This window comes from Thamnophis elegans, chromosome 17, assembly GCF_009769535.1.
Source record: "Thamnophis elegans isolate rThaEle1 chromosome 17, rThaEle1.pri, whole genome shotgun sequence".
In the NCBI taxonomy this organism is placed as follows: domain Eukaryota; kingdom Metazoa; phylum Chordata; class Lepidosauria; order Squamata; family Colubridae; genus Thamnophis; species Thamnophis elegans.
The window spans coordinates 1198448-1220981 of NC_045557.1; the positions used below are offsets into that span (position 1 = coordinate 1198448).

General features: G+C 64.0%; 1 protein-coding gene across 5 annotated transcripts; it reads right to left on the bottom strand.

Annotated features, from left to right (window-relative positions):
• Window positions 1–514: 514 nt before the first annotated feature.
• On the bottom strand, window positions 515–19058 carry ARHGEF11 (Rho guanine nucleotide exchange factor 11). Of its 5 annotated transcripts, none has more exons than XM_032233853.1 (41): window positions 18811–19058; window positions 13738–13829; window positions 13319–13417; window positions 13014–13063; window positions 12574–12631; window positions 12211–12374; window positions 12045–12116; window positions 11663–11782; window positions 11489–11543; window positions 11251–11327; window positions 11024–11161; window positions 10818–10892; window positions 10407–10508; window positions 10223–10321; window positions 10013–10055; window positions 9760–9856; window positions 9461–9583; window positions 9076–9096; window positions 8478–8613; window positions 8300–8396; window positions 8097–8126; window positions 7535–7655; window positions 7176–7355; window positions 6928–6975; window positions 6508–6695; window positions 6194–6340; window positions 5819–5898; window positions 5593–5718; window positions 5293–5410; window positions 4595–4773; window positions 4434–4509; window positions 4186–4353; window positions 3966–4053; window positions 3688–3795; window positions 3478–3572; window positions 3154–3327; window positions 2710–3039; window positions 2302–2373; window positions 1538–1677; window positions 1235–1433; window positions 515–1158 (listed from the first exon to the last, which is right to left on the bottom strand). In XM_032233853.1, the coding sequence occupies exons 1-41, from the start codon at window positions 18837–18839 to the stop codon at window positions 1100–1102; spliced, it is 4473 nt and encodes a 1490-aa protein (XP_032089744.1). In that variant the 5' UTR covers window positions 18840–19058; the 3' UTR covers window positions 515–1099. The 5 variants fall into 5 exon arrangements, with proteins under 5 accessions (XP_032089744.1, XP_032089741.1, XP_032089745.1 ...); XM_032233850.1 differs by having other exon boundaries at window positions 1538–1788; XM_032233854.1 differs by lacking the exon at window positions 2302–2373.
• Between the last annotated feature and the right edge of the window lie 3476 nt (window positions 19059–22534).

The following is a 22534-nucleotide window of genomic DNA, read 5'->3' on the forward strand; positions in this document are numbered from 1 at the left end:
GGTGGGGTCAGAGGGGCTTCCAGCTCAGCCATGTGCGCCCCCCCCCCCCACTCTGGTTGGGTGGCCCAGGACCAGGGGTGGGCGCAGGCCTTCCAGCAGCCGGGACGGACCCTCCCTTCACAGCCCACCGCTCTGCTTTTCCAAAGACGTCCGGTGGCCAAATAGCAGTTGGGCTGCATGTCACACCAGGCCAATGTGCAAATGCTCAGAGCCCTGTGCGGGTGTCAGGCAAGCCCGGATCCCCCTCCCCACTTCAGCCGTTCCATAACCTGCCACCTTCAAAGGGAAAAGGAGGCCCCTCCTCTCTACACAGGTTGAAGGACATTTTGCTTTCTTTCTGTTGAAAAACCTTTTAGCCTCGAACGCAATAAAATCAAACCGACCATGGGGTGAACTCCAGGGGAGGGGCCCCCTCAGTGGGGGGGGGAGAGGGGGGGTCTTCCCGGCCCCAGAAGGGCCCGAGCCTTCAGCCAAGAGCCTGGGGAGGAGGCATGGAGACAAGTGAGAAAGGAGCCACAGGGAACAACCGTCTATCGTATTTACAAAACCTCAATGCACATACATACATATTTATACCCCCTGGGGAGGAGAAGGTCTGGGGGGCTGCAGGGCCTCCTGGTGAGACTCTCCTCCCCACGGAGAGAAGATGTTAAAGGGAAACAAAAGTGCAATTATACAGAATATACTCCCGCTGTCCTCTGCAGGGCGTGCGTGTATCTACACGTCTCTCGGGCACACCCAAATGTGCAACCGCTCCATCCATCTAGAGGACAAAACGAAGGGCTGGACCCCAAAGTCAGCCGGCGGGGGGAGACCGGGGCTCCTTAACGTTTCGGGGGAAAGAGCGGAAAGTCTGCCTTCGCTCGCGTTGGGGAAGCCTCGGGATGTCTCCACGGAACAGAAGCCGACGCCTGTCCTTTCCCACCAGGCGGCGTCCCGCTTTCCTCCGCTTGCTCCTTGGTTTCGCCATTTTTCACCCTGGCCGCTCCCGGTCCCATCCATGCCCCCCCCCCTCTCCAGCACAGGCCGGGAGGACGAAGGAGGCATCGCCTGGAGGTGCCGTTTCCTTCCTTCCTTCCTTGGCGGAGGCCCTCCTGCCCTACAGGGACACTTCCTGGGAGCCGTCTTCGGGCAGGGCGAGAGAGAGCCCGTTCACATCTGCAGAGACATTGGCATCAGTCCCCGGGTGGACAGCGGGCGGGCATGGAGCAACGGGACCCTCCGGCCCTCGTACCAGGCTTAGCAGCCACCGGGGACTGTGGGGAGGAGGGCAGAGAGGGGTGGCTGATACTGGACCCCCGGTGGGTGTTGGGCAACATCCGGCTCGGCTCTGGCAATGAGGCGCTTCCCTGCCCAGGTGTGCCTTCGGCAGTGCAGTGGCCCTTTGGCGGCGGTTGCCGGAACAGCAGCTGCTGATAGGCCCCTTCCACGTCCTGCAAGGGGAGGAGAGAGCTGCAGGGGGGGACCCTTCCCTGCCCGCCATCCCCTCTCCGGCCATGCCGCGTCCACTTTGCCCCCCTCACCCATCCTGGCTCACCTTCAGCTTGGTCAGCTTGAGGGTGAGTTGCTCTATTGTCCGGAAGACGGCCTCCGCCTCCCAGGTGCCCTGGCTGGGCGCAGGGAGCTCTGCTGGGCTGGGCCACCTTGCCAGGGTCTCCCTGGGTCTCTCCTGGCAGCCTGCGGGCAAGGATGGGGCCCGGCTGAAAGCCCCCTCTGCCTCCCCGAGGCTGTGGGCACCTGCTGGGGGCTGCTTGGAGTCGGCCGGCAGGCTTAAGTAGAAAGTGTTTCCTGGGAGGAGGAGGAGGAGGAGGAGGAGGGCGGCTCAGAGGGTCCTCTTTTGGGGAAGGGGCTCCTCTTCCAGTCCCTTGGGCAAAACCTCTGCGCCCCTGTCCTACGGCCCCAGCCGGAAGTGCAGGCGATGGGAGGCTTTCAGCCACCCTGCAGCTCTCAAGCCCCCCACAGCCCAGCCAGGCCCCTCTTCCACCTGCAGAAGGCCCACGTGGGGAAAGGCGCCCCCCCTGGGGGGGGTGAGGCCCTGCGTAGAAGGCAACCCCCCTCTTTCCATCGCCTCAATTGTAGTGGCTGTTTTCCCTTTGTGTGTTTGTGTGAGTCTCCCCTGTGAGGTTGTGCGGATGGAAGAAATCAATAAAATCGCCCAGAGACTGCAGAGTGCAGACCCCTCCTCTCCCCCCCTCAAAGGCAGCCCCTCCCTCGCTCAGCCCCCCACCCAATTTCCCCCCTAAGAGGTGCACTATCTGGTGTGTGTGTGAGTGGGGGGGGGCTTCTACTTTTGGTCTTTACCATCTGTGTCAGGGGGGGCTCCGGTGTCTTTCTCCATCAAGAGCTGAGCACTTTCACTCCCCTCCACCTCAGCTGTGGAAGAGACACCAGGAAGGGGGAAGTGAGGGGGGAGGGGGTTGGAGGGGGGGGGGACAAGAGAGGTCACCACTGGGAATCCCAGGAGGCTCCAGCACCGTCACCCACAGGGGAGCAGCAGAGAGGCAAGCGGGGGATATGGGGGTTGAAAGAGGAGGAGGGGAGCAGAGCCGGAGGGGCCTTGGGAGGGGAGGGGGTGCTCTGAAGAGTAAGTAGCTGCAGATCAAGCCAAGCTGCTAAGCCCCTCCCCAAAGGCCACCAATGGGGGGGGGGTTCCCAGGAGCTGCTGCCCTGCCCTTCTCTCGGGTGCCCCCTCCCCTCCCCTGCGCTTACCTTTCCGCACCACCAGGTAGCAGCTGGGAGTCTCAGGCTGCTGGTTGTCTGCCTGGACTGCAGGGGCCCCCACCTCCTCCAGGCCCTCGCCAGGCCCCGGGTGGCTTGTGGGGCCCGAGGACGGGGGCCCGCTCACACATCCCTGCCCGTCCGGCTCCGGAGGGCCAGGGAGAAGAGGCGCCTGGGGGCCCTCCGAGGGCTCCTCTTGGCTGGCCCAGCCCCAGTGCCGGTTGCGGCCGGCCCCCGAAGGGGTGGGGGTCAGGTCGTCTTCGGGCTCGGAGTCCTGGCAGGGCAGGAAGCTGTGGAGAAGGAGCCTCCGCAGGGTCTCCACTGGAGGGGCACAAGAGAGGAGGGGCCGCCTTCAGTCCCGTCCAGCCCCCCCAAGCACAGTGGGAGGCCCCGGGGGGCCCAGCCTGGCCCCCGCCTGGAGAAGGGGGCACCTACCGTCCCCCAAGGCGGATTCGGCCATGCTCTCCAAGCAGGGGGGCCTCTGAGGGGGGACTTCTTCCAGGAGGGGCAACACAGGTGCGGTGGGCGGGTTGCCTTCCTCCTCCTCCTCCTCCTCTGGGTGCCCCCCCTCCAGCCGCTCAGCTGCAGAGGCTTCAGTCGGAGTGTGGTCTGGGAAGGGAGAGGGGGGAGCCTAAGAAGCAGCTGGGGGGGGGCGGAAGACCTGCCCCCTCCTCCCATCCAGTGGGACGAAGGGGGCAGATGCCCCCTCCCTGCCTTTTCCTGCCCCCAAAGCCCCTCCCCCCGGCACCCGCTGCCTACCCGAGGCCCCTCCCTCCTCATTCTCGGCTTCACAGCTGGGGGGGCTGCTCTCTCGGTCCAGCCGGGGGGCCATCTCGGCATCTGGGAAGATGAAGCTGCGGAGAAAGAGCAGCGGTCCAATGCGGGGGACGGGAGGCCAGTCCTGGGAGGAGGGGGGGCACGAAGCCTGGCCCTCCCCTCCCTGCCCCCTCCTGCGGGACCCTCGCCCACCTGGTTGGGGCCGGCTGGTGGGGGCACAGCTGCCGGGCGTGGGGCTGCGGGGGCAGGGGGGCCGCCTGCGTGGCGCTCTTCACCGCCTCCTCCAGGAGCTCCATCCACCTGCCAGGAAAGAGGAGGGGGCTTTATCTGGAGACCCTTGGGATGGGGGGAGGGGGAGGGGGAGGGGGCAGCTTCCCTCAGCCAGGCCAAATCCCTAACCACCCCCAAAGACCCCCCCCAAGGACAGCCTGCTCGGCCCCAGGGCCCCCCCCTGCCCCCCCTCTCCCTACGTGTTCTTCTCCAGGGAGGTGGAGGCGACCAGCTCGTAGATCTGGGGGCCCAGTTCGGAGGTGCAGATGATGAAGAGGGCGCGCTTGTCTGCGGAGGGAAGCAGAGGCCGGGGGGGGGGGCTGCTCAGCACCTCCATCTCTTCCCCCCCCCCCACGTGTCTCAGAATCCCCCTCCCCCCCCAAGGCTCTTGAGCCCCACTGGGCAGGGGGCCGGGCTCACCGGTGGCCACGGAGCGGATGAGGACGGAGCCGAGGCGGAGGACGGGGCTGAAGGTCTGCTTGGGGTCGCAGGAGCCCAGCACCGTCCGGCTGTGGCACTTCAGCACCAGCCGCTCGTCCTGACGCTGCAGCAGCACCAGCAGGTCTCCCAGGAGCAGCACCTGCAGGTCTTTGGGGGGGGGGAGGCCTCTCAGCACACCTGCCCCCCCCCAGCAAAGGGACCCCCCCTCCCCTTCGGCCCCTACAGACCCAGAGTCTTGTCCTTGCTGATGCGCCAGAGGAGGGGACCTTCGTGGATCATCCGGCGGCCTCGCAGGTCCAGGTTCTGGGCAGGGGGGCAGGAAGCGGTCAGCATGGGGCAACCCCCTCCTTCCCCCCTCCCTCCCTCTCCCCGCAGGGGCCGGGCTTACTTTGAACTCCGCTGCGATGGGGTTGCTGGTCCGCTCCAGGGAGGTGGCGTCCAGGCGCTTCTGGTAGGACTCCAGGCGCTGCTGGTTCTCCGCCTGTTTGACGGCCTCGTTGACGTAGCGCAGGGCCTCCCGGCACTGGTCCCGGGCCCGGCAGAGCTTCCGGTGGTCCTCGGGCTGCCCTGGGGGAGGGCCAGAGGGGAGGGGTCAGCGGAGGGGAGGGGAGGGGCAGCGGCCATCTTGGGGAGGGGCGGAGTGTTGTAATATAGTTCCTTGTGTAGGCGTGGAGGTCACCCATGGCCCAGTTCATACCAGGGCATGCAGAGCCATGCTGAACCACACAGGAGAAAACAAACTCCTAGAACACCATAACATCCTGATAGCTCATAACATAACATCCTGATAGTTCACTCTAAATGTGCCTTACCAATGACGCCCAGGATTTGACCATATATAGACAGAACTTCCCTGAGCAGTAGATTAGAAATTGTACTTTTACAGGCTGTTTTTAACCACATGCTGATTGCTCCTCCTGCCTTTGTCCTATCTCAATAAAAGGGGCTACCAGACCCTCAATCTGGGTCGTCGCTCCATCCCGAGAAAGGTCGTGTCCTGTCTTTTCTCCACATTGGCCTCATGGGCGAACCACGGGAACATCACATTTGGTAGCAGAGGATGGTTACGTTACAGCGGAGGCCCACCTGAGGAGTGCTTGATGAGGCTGTCCAGCAGGAGCGGGTACTTGGTCAGCCGCTGCATCTCGGAGATGAGGAGGTCCTTTAGCTGCAGCCGGCGGCACTGCGGGTGGCTCTCGGCCTCCTGGGGAGCAGCACAAAGCGGGCTGGGTGGTGCCCCCCTCCCGAAACCCCCTCCCCATGTGAGTCCCAGGCGACAGGAGGGGCCCTTCAGACGGGCTCTTCCGGCTGCCTCCATCAATTTCTCCCCTGAGCACAACAACCGCCCCCCACGGCTCTCCCCCTCCCCCCCCGAGAGCCCCCCACCTGCATGAACTGCTGAAACCGCGTCTCCTTCCGCTTCTTGGTCCTGATCAGCTCCAGCGCCATCGACTGGTAGGCACAGAACTCTGCAGCCACTTGCTGGAATTCCTCAAGCGCAGCCCCATCGAACTAGCAGGGAGGAGGAGGAGGAGATGGGGGTCCCCATGGGGGTCCCAAAGTCCACTCCTACCCAGGCTCCAAGTCCCCCTCCCCCCCTTCGGTGGCTCACCCGCGAAAGCATCAGGTCCCCAACCTCCTTCACCACCGGCCCCTCCTCCCGCAGCTTCTTCATGGATTCCGAGAGGGAATCTGGGGAGGGAGAGAAGGCAGGGCGGACTAAGAGGAGACAAGCCCCCCCAGCCCCCAGGAAAGACCCCCCCACGCAAATACACCTCTCTCCGCCACCCCCACCCCCCCCACTCAGTGCTAATGCTGCTGGCTGAATCCCCTCCCACTGAATTCACCCCAGTCCTGGCCCATTGGGAGCCCATCCCGTAATTCCAGGGCCCGAAGGGACCCTTCCCCACCCTGCCAGGGAAAACCGCTTCCAAACTTCCCCCGTTCGTTTTGGGGGGAAGGAGTCGGGGGGGGGGAGCAGCCTCACTGTGGATCTCGATCAGCTCCGGAAGGTTGGGGAAGAGCAGCGCCAGCTCCTCCCGCGACAGCTGCCCCTCCCTCCTCAGGCGCTGGTAGAAGAGCAGGTCGAGCACGCGGAGCGTCCGCAGGTGGGAGGACTCCGTCACAAAGAGCTCTGAGGGGGGGGGAGCGATGGGGAGCAGGTCAGAGGGGTCCCCGAGGGCCCTTCGGAGGCTCAGTCAGGGAGAGGCTCAGGGCCTGGCTGACCTCTCTCCCTACACCCAAGGGACAGACCACCCCCCCAGGATTACTCTGAGGACCCCCCCAGTTCCCCTCCCTCACCATTGATGACTTCCTGGCGGTCGACCTCCTGCTGAGGCAGCTGGGCAGCCGCCTCCCGTCCCACCGTGTGCTGCCAGTTCTGGGAGTCCAGCTCCATCTCGAGGTCCGGGAACTGTCCCAGCTCGTCCTCCAGCAAGTGGGGCAGGAAGGCCTCCGAGCTGAAGCCCAGACTGGGGGACTCGATGCTCCTGCCAGGACGCGGAGGGGGTCAGGCCGGGCCCCGACAGGAGGAACACCCCCCCCCCGCGGCCCCCAGCAGCAGCTCTGCACCTCCTCCGCCTGGGAGGAGAGGGAAAGGGGAGGAAGCCAAGCAAGTCCCCCCCCCTCACCCCCATGGGAAACGGAGGGAGGGAATTGACCCCCTGATCCCAGGTGGGGAAATCTCTCTCGGCCCCCCCCCCCGGTCGTCTCCCCACTCACCTGCGCCCCATTTTGGGAGTGTAGGGTGGGGTGGGGTTTTCCAGGGACCTGGGGAGCAGAGACGGGACAGAGTCAGCCCACCCCTCCCACCCCCAACTCCCTCACCCCCCCCGTCCCTTCGCCCGTCAGCCCCCACGCTCTGCCCTCCCTTCAGAGGGGCAACACCCAGCGGGCCTCCCCCGGGCGTGGAGACCGGGGAGATGCCACAGCCACGCGGCTCCGGCTCCCCCAAAGAGGCGCCACGTTACCGGGTGGAGATGCTGGAGGCGGAGGAGGAGGTCGACTGGTGGAGCCGAGCGGCTTCGGCGGCCGCATCCATGTCGACATCACTGCGGGAGCGGGGGACGTTCTCGGCCTTGCGCAGCCGCCTCAGCTCCTCCCGCCCCTTCAGGCTCTCCGAGCGGCCCAGCCGGACCTCGGCCCTGGAACTGGAGGAAGGGGGGGGGGACACGAGGATTTGACTTCAGAGGCCCCCACCCCCTCCCTCCCCACAAGGCCCCCCTTCCCATGATGGGCGAGGGGCTGGAGCAACCGGGAGACTCGGCACTGGGGGTCGTTAGGGAAAGAGCCCCCCTCCCCCAAAGGAAGAAGGGCCAGAGCCCCTCACCCGTCCGAGTCCAGAAGGTCTTCAGGGAAGCTGCCCGTGGAGAGGCGCTGCAGGGCAGCCTCCTGGCACTCCTGGCTGTTCTCAAAATGCTGGATGATGGTCCTGACGCTGCCAGGTTTAACTGCCAAAGAGGAAGCCGTTAGGACCCCCCCTGCCTGACCGGCCCTCGGCCCCCGGGCCTCCAAAGAGCCTGGACTGGAGGGGGGGACTGGGGGGCTGCTCCCTGGCCCCTGTGCCCTCAAGGGCAGGAAGGCTGCCATCTCTGCCCTCTTCTCGGCCCCTCCCTGGCCTTTCCCCCCCCCAGACCCAGCTGCCCAAGGGCCCCCAACTAGCCCCCCCCATCCGCAGCCATTTTAGAAGCCCGAAAGGGGAAGGCGGAGCCCGTTGCTGGTCAAAGGGGGGGGGGGCCTTGGAACAAAGTGCTCCACCCTGGCAGAATTCAGGACCTGGGAGCTACAATCATCGCCTTTGGGGGAAGGGAGATCACCCCCTCCCCAGTTGTGAAAGCGGCAGGGAGGGGAAGGGGGGGAGGCCAGCCGGGGTGCCGGGGGGGGGCTTTTACCTTCCACGGGGGACAGAGGGACATGAAATGCTGGAAAGAAAAACAGAAATGGGGGGGTCAAAAGCAAGCAGGGGAGGGAGATGAGGGGGGGCAAATGAAGGAGGGGGGTGGAGGCAGAGGGGGAGGAGGCGGGGCCCGCCCAGCCAGCCTGGGGGGTATGGGGGGGAGCCGTTTGCAGGAGGCGGAAGTGGGGGGGGACTCACTGCTCTGGGAGGCGCTCTTGGGCTTTGCGATGTACTTCAGGATGGGGTTCCGCTTCTTGTCCTCCACGGCGGCCTCCTTCTTGCTGCTGCTGCTGCTCTGTGGCCCCAAAAGAAGGAGAGGGGGGTCAGGGTTTAGGGGGGGGGCTGGGGCCCCGCCCTTTCCGGCTCCCCCACCCACCTTCTTGGCCTTGGGGAAGAAGGGCAGCCACTTGTCTTTCTCCTGGGACTTCTCCACAACGCTGGCCGGGCGAGACTCCCGAGGGCAGATGCCCACGTGGATCATGTAGGTCTTCAGGGCAAAGCCCATGGGGGAGCTGCAAGGAGAGGGGAGGGCAGTCTGGCTGGAGCCCCCTCCCCACCCCTCAGCATAGCCACCGGAAACCTCCCCCCCCCCCTCCCGGCTCCTGTGTCTCCTGCGGGAGCAACGCCTCTGCCCTCCTGGAGCTCTCCGTGGTCCTGAAGAGCCCGAGGTTGGCTCTCCTTCAGGCCCTTCCAAGGAAGGCCCAGTGCATTCTGGGAGGGAGCCCGGGATGTTCCCCAGACCTGCTCCTTCTTTGGAAGAGGTCCCCAATAGTTACTGCAAGTTAGCAAACGAGTCATTTAGCAGGGATAATCTCACTGTCCTTTTCAGCAATCCATCACTTATCTTAATAAATTTAAGATGAAACTTACACGAGACGAAGAACTCAACAGAAATTATACATTTGAAGAGAGGCCACAATTCAGGTCGGGATCAGAAGAGGATCCCCCCCCCGCAAGGTGCTGAGATCACTCACCTCCGATCTTCATATTTGGATCTAAAGCAGGAAAGCAAAGATAACGTCAGATTCCCCCTTAAGCTCGGCTGGCATCCTCTTTCCTCTTCTTGCCCGTCTAGGAGGAGGCTTCTCAAATTTGGCAACTTTTAAGATGTGAAGACTTGAATTCCCAGAATCCCCCAGCCGGCATGGATTCTGGACGTTGAGGGTCCCCATCTTAAAGTTGCAGAACTTGACAAGGTCTTACTTGAGCTGACCCTGCGGCAAACCCCGCCTGGCATCTGAGCGTGGCACTTTCAGAGGCAATTCAAGGTGAACTCTCTTCCAGAGGGGCCAACCCCCGACCTCTGCCCCATCAGACCCTTCCCTCCCTCCCTCACCCGCCCTCCCCCGCGGCACTCACAGGATGTCCCACAGCTGCGCCATCTGCTTCTCGGCCACCTGCCGTTCCTTCTGGAGCTCCCCGTCCAACTCCAGCAGGTCATTCTCCCCATAGAGGCTCCCCAGACCCATCGTACGCTTTGTCCTGGGAGGGCAGAGAAGAAGAGGGGGCCCAGGCGAAAGTTCTCCCTTCCTCTCGGAAACCGGCCGGAGCAAACTCCCACTCGCAGGGCCATCCCATCTGCTTTTCCCTGCGTCCGGCCTCGGCCCACCCGGATGGGCCCCACTGATGATTCCCCCGCAAGGGTGGCAGGAGCTGACCTGTAGTCCTGGATCTGCTCCTGGATCTCAGGCATGACGGCCTCCTGGACCTCCAAGAAAGCCGCCTGGACGTCCTCTCCGTTGCGCAGCTGAGCCTCTGGAGGGCACAAGGAAGCGGAAGGTGGGTGGGGCTGCTGAGGAAATGCCCGAGGGGGGCACAGAGGCAGCTCCGACCTCAGAGCAGAGCACCGAAGCCCCCGAGGATCTCTGCAGAGGGACCTCTCAGCTGGCCTGGGCTTCTGTGCGGACTCACCAATTTCCGCCAACAGCTGGTCGGGGACCGTGACTCTCAGGGGCTGCAGGGGGGGCAGAAGAAACAAGGCTGACCACTCACAGAGACCCCCGTGTGCTCCACTGCGTCCAGGGCGGCTTCTCCCTTTCCTGGGGCCGCCCCCACCCAGGAGCCCCACGCAGGGCAGGTGTGAGCACAGCAGGAGTGCCGAAAGGCAGAGCCCACACTCACGGCGGCCTTGTCCAAGAAAATGTGCCAGATGTCCTTGCTCAGCGCCCGGGCCTCCTTGGGGCTCATCTGCTGGGAGACGTCCACGCACAAGTACAGGAGCTGGAAGGAGGGGAGGAAGTCGATGGAGACGCATCGGGGGTGGAGGGGAAGGAAGGAAAGGGAGCCCTCCCCCCGGGGACCCTACCAGGGGGCTGGGGTCCGCTTGAGAGAAGATGTAGCGCAGGAAAACTCCTAGGTGAGCCGGCCGCGTCTTCAGCTTTCCCAAATCTTGGAACAGAGAGTCGTTCTGCCATGGGGGGGAGGGGGAAGAGATGCTCAGCCGAGAGGCCACAAGCCAGCGCAAAGGAGCCCCCGGCCCCTGTGTCTGGTGTCCGAACATGGAGGTGTTCAATGGAGCAGCCGTTTCGTGTCTCTCCTCCTCCGCTGGGTCTCCCTGCCCGGACCCCCTTTTGGAGGCATTTCCCAGCCAAAGCTGCCAAGAGCAGCAGATTCCCCCTGGCTGGAGGGTTTCAAAGGAGGTGGTGGGGGGGCTAAGGGCGTCCATTTGGGAATGGCCTGGACGGGACTTTAGGAGAAAGAAGAGGATGCTCCCTACCTCGTTGTCCAAGTATCCTGGGTCGTAATCCTCTTCCGGACCGATGATGGAAGTTCGGAGTATGTGATCCAAACTCTGCAGAGAAAAAGGGATTAAAATCTTCTCAGAAGAGAGACGGAGGTGCCGAAATGGAGGAGGAGGGAGAGGAGGGGGAGGGAGAGGAGGAGGAGGGGGGGCTCCTGCGGATGGGCCCCGCCTGCCCTCACCTGCTCCGTGGAGTGCAAGAAGGGGGTGTCGGAGCCTTGCCGTCGATGGTGCATGAAGAGCCGCGAGGAGGCAACGGGCGAGGTGTGGGGACTGCCCAGGCCAGGATCGGAAAGGACAGAGTTCCGGTTGAGGGAGATCTGCGCCAAGAGAAACCGGCATTCTCAGGGTCAGCAATCACGGGCACCTTCCCTGGCACCGCGGGAAGGAGGAGCCCCTCCGTGCTCACTTCGCTCACGGAAGAGAAGCGCTCCGTGCCGGAGTCCAGGCCGCTGTCGCCATCCTGGGAGTCGATGGAGAGGCCGCCTGCAGGGACAAAGAGAAGCCCCAGGGGCACTCGGAGGAAGAGGAGGGGGGGGCTTTGGACACCCACGGGGAGAACCAGCAGGCGGAAGCCCTGAGCCCCCCGGGGGCCCTTCCCACTCGGACAGTCGGACATTCCCAAAAGGGGCAGCAGCAAAACTCACCCTCCGTCCCCCGGGCGCTGAAGGAGCCGGGATCGCTGGGCCACCGGGGGCCGTCCTGAGAGGCAGAGGGTGGGAGAGAGCCCCATTGGAGAGGCCCAGCCAGGCCCAAAGACCACCCCTCTTCCTTCCCAGCACCCCCCCCCGGCCAGCTGCTCTGCCCCCTTCCCCGCTCACCACCAGCTCTCCCATCTCCTGCCGGATCTTGTGCTGTAACTGGGCGACCCTCCGCCGAGCCCCCTCGATCTGCTCCTCCAGCAAAGACGCGGGATTCTGGCTGTAGATCTCGTAACATCGCTGGGGAGAAAGCGGGGGTGTTGGGGGGGGGGCGACATGGGCTTATTTGGGAACAAAACTAAGGCTCCTTTCCTTGGGAAACCAGGGCAAGCGTTACAGCAGCCTTACAACCCCCACTTGCTGCTACTCGGTCAGTAAAACCCAACCGGGAGTGGGGGGGGGGGCAGGCCAGAAGGACCCAGACTGCCCCTGCAGTGGACCCCTCCCAACCGTCTTGGGAAGAGCCCGGCACAGACCCCCCCCCAGGCCTTTCGACCCACACCTGCAAGTCGGCCTCTTCCTGCTGTAGCATTTTCCTGAGGATCTGCGTGGCGTGTTTCTGGACTTCGGGGTCCTGAGGTTGGCAAGGCCGGAGAGAGACGGTGAGTCCCGGCCCCCGGTTCTGCCCCCACAGAACCGACTCAGCCCCCTCTGCACCCCTGCGGTACCTGAGGCGGCTTTGGCCCAGCGGTGACCCGGTGGGGGGGCGGCGGCAGTGGCGGTGGGCAGGCGATGTGCGGGGTGCCTGCCTGTGGCCGGTCATGCTGCGACCCCAGGAAGCCCAGAGACGAAGGAGGGGACCCCAACAGGGTGAGAGCAACGTAAGCGCCAGCTGGGGGGAGCCGAGGGGGGGAGAGAGAAGCAGAGGGAGCAGAGGGTATGGCTTCAGCCGCTTCAGGTATGGGTGGTTCTCGGGGGACAACGCAGCTGCGGGGGACCCAGCTCTCCCCCCCCCCCCGGCCAAGCAGCCGCTGCGGCTCCAGCCTCCCCCAACCACCGAAGGCCGGCCTGCCCCAGCCTGCCCCACTCACATCGGATGAGCTTCACCACTTCCAGGTGGGAGGTGTTGGTGACCACCATCCCATTCACCTGCGGGGGAGAGCGGGAGCAGGAGGTCAGAGATCCGGACCCTCCCCACTCTCATGGCCTTCCAAAAAGCTATTAAGACCCGGCTATTCCGGCAGGCCTGGGGCTGTTGACCTCTGGATTGAGGTCCAGCCCCACTTAGATTGGGGGCATGTTGTGTCTTTTAAAATTTGTCGTGTTTTATCTGTTTTTAATTTCTTTTAACTTCTGTTGCTGTAAGCCGCCCGGAGTCCTCCGGGATTGGGCGGCCTATAAATTTAATAAACAGTTAAACTGTCAGCAGGTGGGCAGAGAAGCCACCCCGGAGGGGGGAGGGGGAGATGGCCCACATTTATAAAGAGTCGGGGGCAGCAGAAGCCCAGCAGCCCTTGGAGACTCTGCCCACCTTGACAATCCGATCGCCTTCCTGCACCCCAGCCTTCATGGCGGCTCCGCCTGCAGAGAGAACCAGAGGGAGAGAGAAGGCCTGTGAGGAAGGAGATGGGGGTCCCGCGTGGGGAAGGCTGCCCGGGGGGGCCTTTCACAGGCATTGGGAGCAGCCCCCACAACCAGTTCATGCTTGGGGAGCTGCCAGCTTCCTTTCCGATCCCCTCCCTGTCCTCCCCCTCGCCCATGGGGGCAGCTCAGCTCATTCGGGGCCCTGGGGCAGCAGCCCCCCCCCCCCCACGGAGGCCCAGGGCCCCTCCTCACCTGGCCGGACGGACTGCACCAGGACAATGCGGTCCCCACTGACGGTGAAGCCGAAGCCATGTTCGTCCTTCTGGATGATGACGCAGCGCTGGACCAGCCCTGCCAAGGCAAGGAGGCCACTTTGGTCCCGAGCCCCTTCCTCCCTCCGGGCACCCCTAGTGAAAGGCCTCCGCTCCAGCCCCCCCCTCCTCCCATCTTCCCCCAGGAAAGAGCCAGGGCCCAGCAAGGGAGCCTCCCTGTCAGGGATGGGCCTGGACCGGACCCTTCTGGGGCAGGGAACAAGGGGTCAGCCTCCTCCTCCTCCCCCCCAACCACACATGCTGCAGACCCCCATCGCTCCCCCTGCCAGCTCAGCCCCCGTGCAGGCTCTGCTTCCTCAACCCCCCCTCCCAGCCCCCCAAAAGGAGCAAAGGGGGCACCTGTGGTCTCCCCGGAGTCGGAGGGCTGGCGGTGGTGGCTGGGCGAGTGCCTCTCCACGGCTGAATCGCCCAGGGAAGACAGGGAGCCCAACCTGGACGGAGAGAGAGAGGGAAGGCGCCCATCACCCCAGCTGCAGCCTGAGGGTCTCCCCAGCACCCCACTTCCTCCCCATGGGCCCACTGGAGGCCAGGAGGAGACTGGAGCAGCCAAGGCCCGGAATCCCAGACTGACCCCCAAGTCAACAGGAGTTTCAGGCAGGGGCCCTGGGGCTTGAGCCCCCCTGAGCCTTGGGGCAAAGGTCCAAGAGACCACCACCTCCTCCTCCTCTTCCTCCTCCTCCTCAGCCAATGGGGAGAGGGGGGGAGCTTGGTCTTGTCCACAATTAGAAGCTCCGGACCTCAAGAAGCCAACTCCTCTTGGATGGGGCTTGCGAGGGTGGGGGGCACTGGCTGCTCCCCCCAACCTTCTGTAGCTTTGCCCTTCCTTCCCTCTCCTGAGCAGAGCAGCCTCTAATCCTGGGGGGGGGGGGGGGGGAAGGGAAGCCTGGGGAAAGGGGGCAGCGTGGCAGCAGTGGGGCTAAGGGAGCCACGGGAGAGACGCTGGGGGTGGGGGAGGCCCTTGGAGGGCCCAAGCAGGCAGGGGGAGGAGCGTCTGATCTTACCAGGCAGCTATGGGGCTGACGCAGGAGGGCACAACAGAAAGACAGACAAGAATGGAGAGTTAATGCCCGCAGCCGAGTGGGCAGGGGCTGCGGGCCCTTGTGCCCTTGAGCCTCTCCGTGGGGCAGCCACGCCATGGGACCCCCAGCCTCCCCCTCCTCTTTGCCTTGGTCCCTCTAGGGGGTCTCCCACCTCGGCAACGGTGAGATCTGTGGGCTTCAAGGCCCGGAATTCCTCAGCTGCCCACCCGGAGCGTCCCTGTTTTCTCAGGCGTTTCGGTCCCTGCATCTCAGGCCCCCAAGCAGGCTTCTCTCCTGCCCCCAAAGTCCGTTTCGTGCCCTTCGAAGGCCTGCCAACCCCCCCCAGCTCCCACTGGGCATCAAGAGAGGCCGCTGGTCCTATCTAGGTTCCAGCTGGGCTCCTCTGGATTTATTTCTATTCCTGCAGCCTCCTTCGGCCTCCCCTGCAGAGCCAGGAAATCCAATAAAGGAAGCCGGTTGCGGATTCTGGTTTCAAACCCTGCTGCCCTCTGGCAGAAGGAAGCCGCCGGAAATCCCACTTGGGGGCTTCTCCTCCCATTAAGCTGGAGGGACTGGTTTGCAGCCTCCCTGGGAAAAGCAGTGGAGGCCTCCTTTGCAGGCCAAAGTCCTAAACTCTACCTGACCCCCTGCAACCCCTTCAGGAGCAACTCAGCTACGAGGTTTGGGGGGCCCCCACCAGTGGCCACATTCCCCACCCCCCAACCCATCCTTCAAGCAACAGGTGAGGCTTCGAGCCACGGATGGGAAGCTGCAGCTCTGGAGACATTTATCCCCCCGCCCTCCGCGTCCCTCTGAGCCCCCCAGCCACGCCAACCCTCGCGAAATCAAAGGAGCCCAAATGAGAAGACTCAAAAAGTGGAGCCCCCGTTTGGCCCCTTCTGGCATCCAGGACTCGACCCCCTGCAGCATGTGGGGCGCGGGCCCAGGTGCTTGCTGTGAGCATCAGACCCCGCACTGACCTGTGCCATGGGGGGGGGGGCTGCCCGTTAGGGTTCAAAGCTGCGGCCCAGAGCAGGGGTGGAGGGGAGGGCCTGAGGCTGCCAAGAGTGCAGGAAGTGGACCATCGCCTGGACTCCACCAGCTGCCCACTGGAGACCTCCCCCTCCCCCTTTGTCCTCCCCAGGAAGGCAGCCACACACACCCCATGGCCCCTGGGGCTATTCCTAGATGCCCAATGCCAGGATGGACGCCACAGCAGTGGGAAAAGGGCAACAAGGACGCATCCTATTCTTAGCCGCTCCGGAAACAATGGACCCACAGCTACTGGCCTGGGCAACCGACCGGTCGACACCAGCCAGGGTCCAGAGTGCCCCCGCAGCGGCCTCTCCAAGCCCTTCGGTTATGCCAATGACCTGGGCAAGGGGGCTGGAAACAGGCAGCCGCCAAAGGGGAGGGGGCGGAGGGGCTCGCAGCCGAGTCATCTTCTGGGGGACCCTGCGGGGAAAGGCAACTGTTTTGGGCAGCCCCCTTCGGCTCAGGGACCCCGGCGACAAGGGGGCCGTCTTACCTGGGCAGGCGAGGGTGCCTTTTACTGGCGCGTCTGGCGTAAAGAGGAGAGAGACAGAGACAGAAGGGGCAGCGGCCGAGGCAGCATGGAGGAGACAGAGAAAGAGAAGGAGAGGAGGCAGGCGGGCATGAGAAACAGGCCGAGGGGCACAGGGCAGCCTTGGGAGACTCTCCGAGCGGCCTTCCACAAAACCCACAGACCCCCTCCACCCCATCTCTCCCCCTGTGCAAACAGGGCCAGTGAGGCCCAAGGGTTCCTGCGCTCGTACAGAGTGCTTCCTGCTCTCGGCTCCTTAAAAAACACAAACCCAGAAGACGCAGATCCCGGTTGGGCCGCCCACTGCCAGCCTTGCCAGCCTCGCCACCCTCCCGCTCGAGGCCCAAGCCGAAGTATAAGCCACCCTTGGCCTCTGCACAGTGAGGCACTTCTGGGGAGCAAAAAACAGGCCTTCGCTCAAAGAAAAGGGGACCCCGGAGGCCCCGTTGCTCCCCAAGCCCGATTCATGGCTCGTGTCATCAGAGGCAAGAGGGGGGCAGCTCAAGCGGGACCCCAAAGAACGGCAGCGCCAGGCAGGGGCCAAAGCCCCGGTCCCCCCCCCCCTCCCGCTTCCATTAGCCCATTAAGAGAAAGAGGCTGGGAGGCGGCTTTAAATACCTTCAGTTCATGAGGACTAGAAGCATTTCTGCTTCAAGATAGAAAGAAGCCGGACTGGGAGGGGGACCCTGCCGAATTCCCTGAGAAAGTTTTCCCGTTTAAAGACAATTCAAATGGCGCATGGAACAAATGTTCAAAGCAGCTGCCCCTCACAGGCCTATAACTGGGACCCCACTTCTGAGGGGCAGAGAGCATCTTGCACAGCCAGGAACGGAAGAGCCATCTGCCCCCACACACCTCTGGGGGGAGAAACCCCCCCCCCAGAGCCAAAGGATGCAAAGGGGGCCCGGCTTCCAAGAACAGGGACCCCCCTCCAAACTGAGCCCTTAAGAGCGAAGGGGGCTGGTGCAGGAAGGGGAGGGAGAGCCTCAAAACAGCCCCCCCTGCACACCATCCCCTCCCAAGAGAGGCAACTGCAAAGCAGAAACACACACACACACACACACGTCCACAGACAGCTGGAGGGGGCGCGGGGGGGGCTGGTGCAGTGTACACACACACGCACACGGCTTGCAGCAAGGAAGACTCCTGCCTGCCCATCTTCCATCCTTGGGGCTACAAACAGATTTAAACCCACACGCCCATCTGTGGAAGGACCCGGGGGTCCTGGGGGGACCTGAAGGCCATTCTCGGCTCATCCGTATACCTTGGGGAGGGGTCACACACACCCAGAGCCCCCCCCCCCAAGATGGCTTCCTTAGCCTTGGCCCGCAGGCTCCCTGGCCGCCGGCCGAGCTCACACCACCTGCCAAGCGGAAGAAGGCCTGGCCACCCGATGGCCCATTCGGGGGAGAAACAGCCGGAAGCGCGATCCCCTGGACGTCTCCTCAATGCCTCCCCCCCAACAGCTGCCTGGGAATTGTGGGGGCTGGAGTCCGGCACATCTGGAAGGAGGGAGGCTGTCTCGGGGAAGGAGAGCTCGGGCCGGGCGAGGGCAGGACCACCCCAAGCTCCTGCACGGACGCCGGCACGGAAGGCCGTTCAGGGGAACTGATCCAAGCGCCCGCCCGTCCGGAGGGGATTTCCTGGGCTGCAAAGGCCCTTCGGCCTCTCCGGATTCTGGAAGTCCAGCAGTTTCAGCCCATCCCTCCCCCAGTTGAAGAGCAAAAGGACGAAGACTCCAGGTCCCCCAGGCGGACACGCTGGAGCTCCAGGCTTTGGCCTCCTGGGGAGGTGCCACATTTAGGGGGCGATTCTGGGCCTGCCTCTCCCCCCCTTCCCCCAAATGTGAGTCCCAGAGACTTTGCCAGGTCTGCAGATCAGCAACCACGTTTTCCCAGCTATCGGACGTGGTGTGGGCTGAACCAGAGAGAGAGAGAGAACTGCCGACCCCAGAGGTTGGTTTTGCAAAAGCTAAGCCGAGTCGGAAAGCCAGAAAGCTCCCGGAAGGGAGACCACCAGGAGATCAACGTTCCGCAGAAGCTTTGCTTGCTGTCACAATGGTGCTTTATAAGAAAACGCGCGGCTCCCTTTTGACACAGACCAGAAGGGCGGAGGACTTAAATATTGAAACGGAAGTTATACATTGATGCCCCCCCACCCACCCCTGTCCGAGGTTCCAGCCCTCACTGACCGCAAGCCTCTCTCTTTAAATTACCCACAACCGGCCACGCAGCATTTTGCATTTTGCCTGGAAACCTCCCTGCCCACTCGGCTGTGCAGAAGGGATCACCACGCCGGGTCAGGCGGAGAGCAAGGTTGCTTCAGGAGGGCTGCCCAGGCCACAGGGGAAACCCTTGGCAAAGAGGGCACCAACCGGGGCCGGGCTGTTGGAGGGAGGCAAAGCCAGGGAGCCACACAAGGGCTACGAAGGGCCCAGTGCCGCCTCCCGCCAAGCAGCCCCTTCTTCAGCCTTCACATGAGAGGCTGAGCCACGAACGGGGCCCCCCATCCTCAGGGCTACAGCAGCCCTCCTTAGCCCCCCACCTCTGCCCACAGGGAGCTCCCCCTACATCCGCCCTGGAGGGGCTCTGGGCACCAGCTGCAGCACTCACTCCTTGGCCCTGGACAGAGAGGGAGGCAGCCCCCCACGGTGGGAGGGTGGGGGGACCCTAGTCCTAGCACTGGAGAACCAAATGAGGGGGGGGGATTTCTTCCCAGACAGATGCCAAGGCAGACGGGTGCCCTCTTTCCGCCCATCCATGGCCAGTCCAGGCAGAAGGCAGGAGGGAGCCCAGCTGAACCCCCCCCCCACGAGGGCTCCCCGCATACCTGTCCAGGGCAGGGGGGCGCATGTTCATGGTTTGCACTCAGGTCCAGCACCCAGAGGCGGAGGGCCCGGGTCCTTCGGCTGGGCGAAGAGGAGGAGGAGGAGGAAGGTGCGGAGCAGCCACCAGGTGCAGGAAGAGTCACTTCCCCATCCCGGGTGGGGGGCATCCAGGCAGCCCCCCCCCCACGCCGTGCCCAGCCCCCCTTGGCTTCTTCCCTTGCAGGAGGGGCCTCTTCCTTGGCTGCTCTACATCGGAGGGGCTCAGAAAGGCCGCGGGGGGGGGCAGCGGATCCCCCTCCTCAGGATCTCAAAGGCCCAGCGGATCCCAGGAGCGGAGGGTCCACTTCTACCAGCCGGGCATCTGGGGGCCGCGGGGGCCGCCCAGCAGGAGAAAGTCCGGGCGGGATCCGCCTCCGCCGCTGCTGCTGCTCGGGGGGCGCCTCCTGCGGGGGGGGGGGAGAGGGGGGTCAGCGGGGGCTGCAGGGGGGGCATCGGGGGGCAGGGAGGGAGGGGCTTCGGCCCACCCGGGAAGACCCCCTCCCCCTCCCTCCCTCCCCCCCCCTTGCAGAGGGCCCGTGGGGGGGGGGTCGCTGCACGGGTCGCCCTCCCGGCCCCGCCGAGGCCTGCTGCGGCGCAAAGCCCCGGACTCGCCCGGCCCTTCAAGCCTCGGCCGCCGCCGCCTTGCCTGCTAACGCCGCCGGCCCTGCGGAAGGGGCAGCGGGAGCCCCGCGTCTCTGCCCGCCTCCGCCGCCTCCCTTCGCCCGGCCGCTCCTTGGCTCGTCGGCGGCGGCGGCTGCTGCTTCTCCGCCCGCCTTCCTCCTCCTCCTCCTCCTCCTCTGCTGGGTCTAATCCCCGCCCCGCTTCCTGCGGGAGGCTTCGCTCTGCAGCAGGTGGGAGGGGGCTCCCTCCCTCCCCCCTCCCTCCCCCGCCGGCCCCCTCCCGGCGCTGCTGCAGAGGCGGAAGGCGACCCCTCCCCGCATCCCCCCGGCGCCCCCCCCCGTAGTAGCCCCCCCTCCTTCCCCGGCTGGACTGGCCGCAGAAGCCCCCCCCCCGACCCCTCCCCTAGAGGAGACCTGGCAGTTTCAGCCCAGGCGCCCCCTCCCTCCCACCCACCGCCCGGGGCTTTCCTGGTGGTCTCCCATCCCAAGAGGGGCCGCTGCCCTCCTCCGCCCCTTTCCTGGGCTGCTACTGAGTAGGGGGTGCTGCTCCTTCCGGAGGGAGGGGGGCGGCCAAAGCGGGGAAGCGCTTCTCACGGTGGGCGGTGGGCACTTTCAGGAAAAAGGGGGTGTTTTCCCCACCTTTGAAAGTGGAGGTTGGGGGGCAGCTGAGGGGGATATTTTCTCCCTTTTAATTGCTGTGCATCAATGCTGAAGAAAAGGGGGGGTCCAGGCTGCCCCCCCAAAAAATCTTCCTCCTCCCCCTCCTCCATGGATTTATTCCTTCATTAACATGATTTTTTCATAACTCCGGCTGATGCTCTTTTATTTATTATTGCAACTTTAAACGCAGCAGAGACAGAAAAGGGGCATCTCAGACCATCCAGGTCGTTTCCACGATACTAGTCACGTTCTAGAATATCCTGCAGTTTTGCAGGAAAATATCTTTAAAGCGTTGCCCTCAAAAGTATTCAGCAAGGGGGGAAAAGTTCAAAGCATCATAAAGAAATGGGGGTTTTCTGCCCATCTGGCTCCCTTTTCCGCAAAGTCCCATCCTCAGCCGATCCTTCTTGGCTGATTCTCCCTGCTTTGGTGTTGCAGATAAAGTGACCGATGCCTCAGGAGTCTCTTTTCCTGCCCTGGGTGGACGGGAGGCGGGGGAGGTAAGGCCGGAGGAGCTGCCCACACACCCTCTGGAGCAGCTTCCTTGCAATAAAGTCAACCGGGCACCAGGGGCTGCTGGTGCTTCTCCCTGGACCGGATCGCCGGGACCTGCGCAGAAAGGCGGAGGGCTGCTCCCCCTGCACAGCGCCCGGCACTTCCGTTCCCCCAAGGGAGGAGGGGGGCTCGTCCAAGTCTAAATAGCCGCCCGCCCCTGGCTAAGGAGAGCCCATTTTCATTCCCCAGGCCACGGACCGGTTTTCTACCAGGCCAAGCCTCCTCAGAGGGACTAGCTGCATGGAGCGTCTCCTTAGGAGGCTCCCCAACCTCCCTGGGGCGGTCACGGGGCCACTGGCCACCGGTGGGAGCCCAGGGAAGGGTCTTCCGTGCTCCCCATCTGGAGCACTCGTGCCCAGCACTTGGGGGTCCATTTGGGGCTCTTCCTTCCGAGGGTCCTGCAACCTGGGCTCAGTGGGGGCCGAAAGGGCCGGGAAGGGGGTCTGGGGCCCCTCCTGCCAGAATGAGGGGTGAAGCCTCGACGGGGAAGTGGCTGAAGGAAGAAACTTGCCTTTGGTGCTTAAACCACAGTAGGAACTGAGGAGGCAGGAAGGTGGGGGGTGGGGTGTCCGGGGGGGGGGGGAAGATCAGAGAAGGGGGGGGTGTAAAGGTGCAGAAGGCCGGGAGGGAGGAGCAGCCAGGCCCCCAAGGACTCTCCCTTCTGATCACTCGGGAGGGAGCGAAGGCAGCCAGAGGGACGGCAAAACTTTCCTCTCCTCAGAACAATCGTTCTTACCTGGGTACAAAGTTAATTCATTAATAATAAACTAAGCCTGTTTGCTCAGAGGTGAGTTCGGCTGGTGCCTGCGCTGGAGTGGAGCCAAGGCTGCCCGAGAGGCTGAAATCCTTCAGCTGCTGAGCAGCCTCCGCGATCGGCCTTTCCGAAGAGCAAATAACAGCGGCCGACCGAAGGCTCCTCCTTTCAGAAGTGCAGGAAGGGCCCCTGGGGGGGTGGCTCTTGATGGGACCCCTCCGGGCAGGAGATTCGGCCTCAGAGCTGGTGGGGCTAGCACCCTCCTCCTCCTCCTCCTCCTCCTCCTCCTCCTTTTGCAAGGCCCAGGCAGAGGGAGAGGCCTTCCGCCATGCTATTTCCCGTTAATTGACCATTTCTGAAATATACCATAATTCCAACGCCCTCCAATTGTTCCACGGCCCTCATGAGATGCTTCACGCTGTTTAAATTAGGACTCCTCCTGCCTAGAATTAACCAGCTGGCTCAGGAGCCTCTCTACCTTTTAGCAGCGCTGGAGAGGATGCCCCCCTCCCGGCACACAGCCCCCCCCCCTGGCCGTAGCAGGAACCAGCCGCTCTCCTGTCCCCTGGATGTCCCATCTCCCGTCTGACCCTGGCAGAGAGGAGGGCCGAAGTAGGGCAGGCTGGCCGGGCAGGATTCGGCTTGTACACCCAGCCAGGAAGGGCCAGGGCGGTTCCCAAGCTGCTCTTCCTGAAGCCCCTTCCCCAGGGCAGGCCTTTGCCCTCGCCCCCTTACCTGTCCCCCAGCAGGAGCCTGGGAGAGAGGGGGCTCCCAGGAGGACCTCCCCACAAGGCATCTGGCGCAGCAGGAGGTAGCTTGACATGAGGGCAAATGGAAGGGCCCCCGAGGGCCACTTTGAGCCGCTTGCAAAGCCACCCAGGAGCATTTGGTTGGGCCTGGGGAAGCCTCAGGGAAGCAGCTCAGATAAAACAACCCCTTCCCCAAATTGCCTGAGACCCTTCCTTCCTAGCTGGGCTGCCCTCTGCTCCGCTGCCTCTGCTCACTAAAGCTCTTAATCCAGAAATTCTTCCGGTTTCTATTTTCCCAGCCCAGGTCCGTCCTCCCGTTTCCCTTGGCCCCCTTTTTCCCTTCCCACTT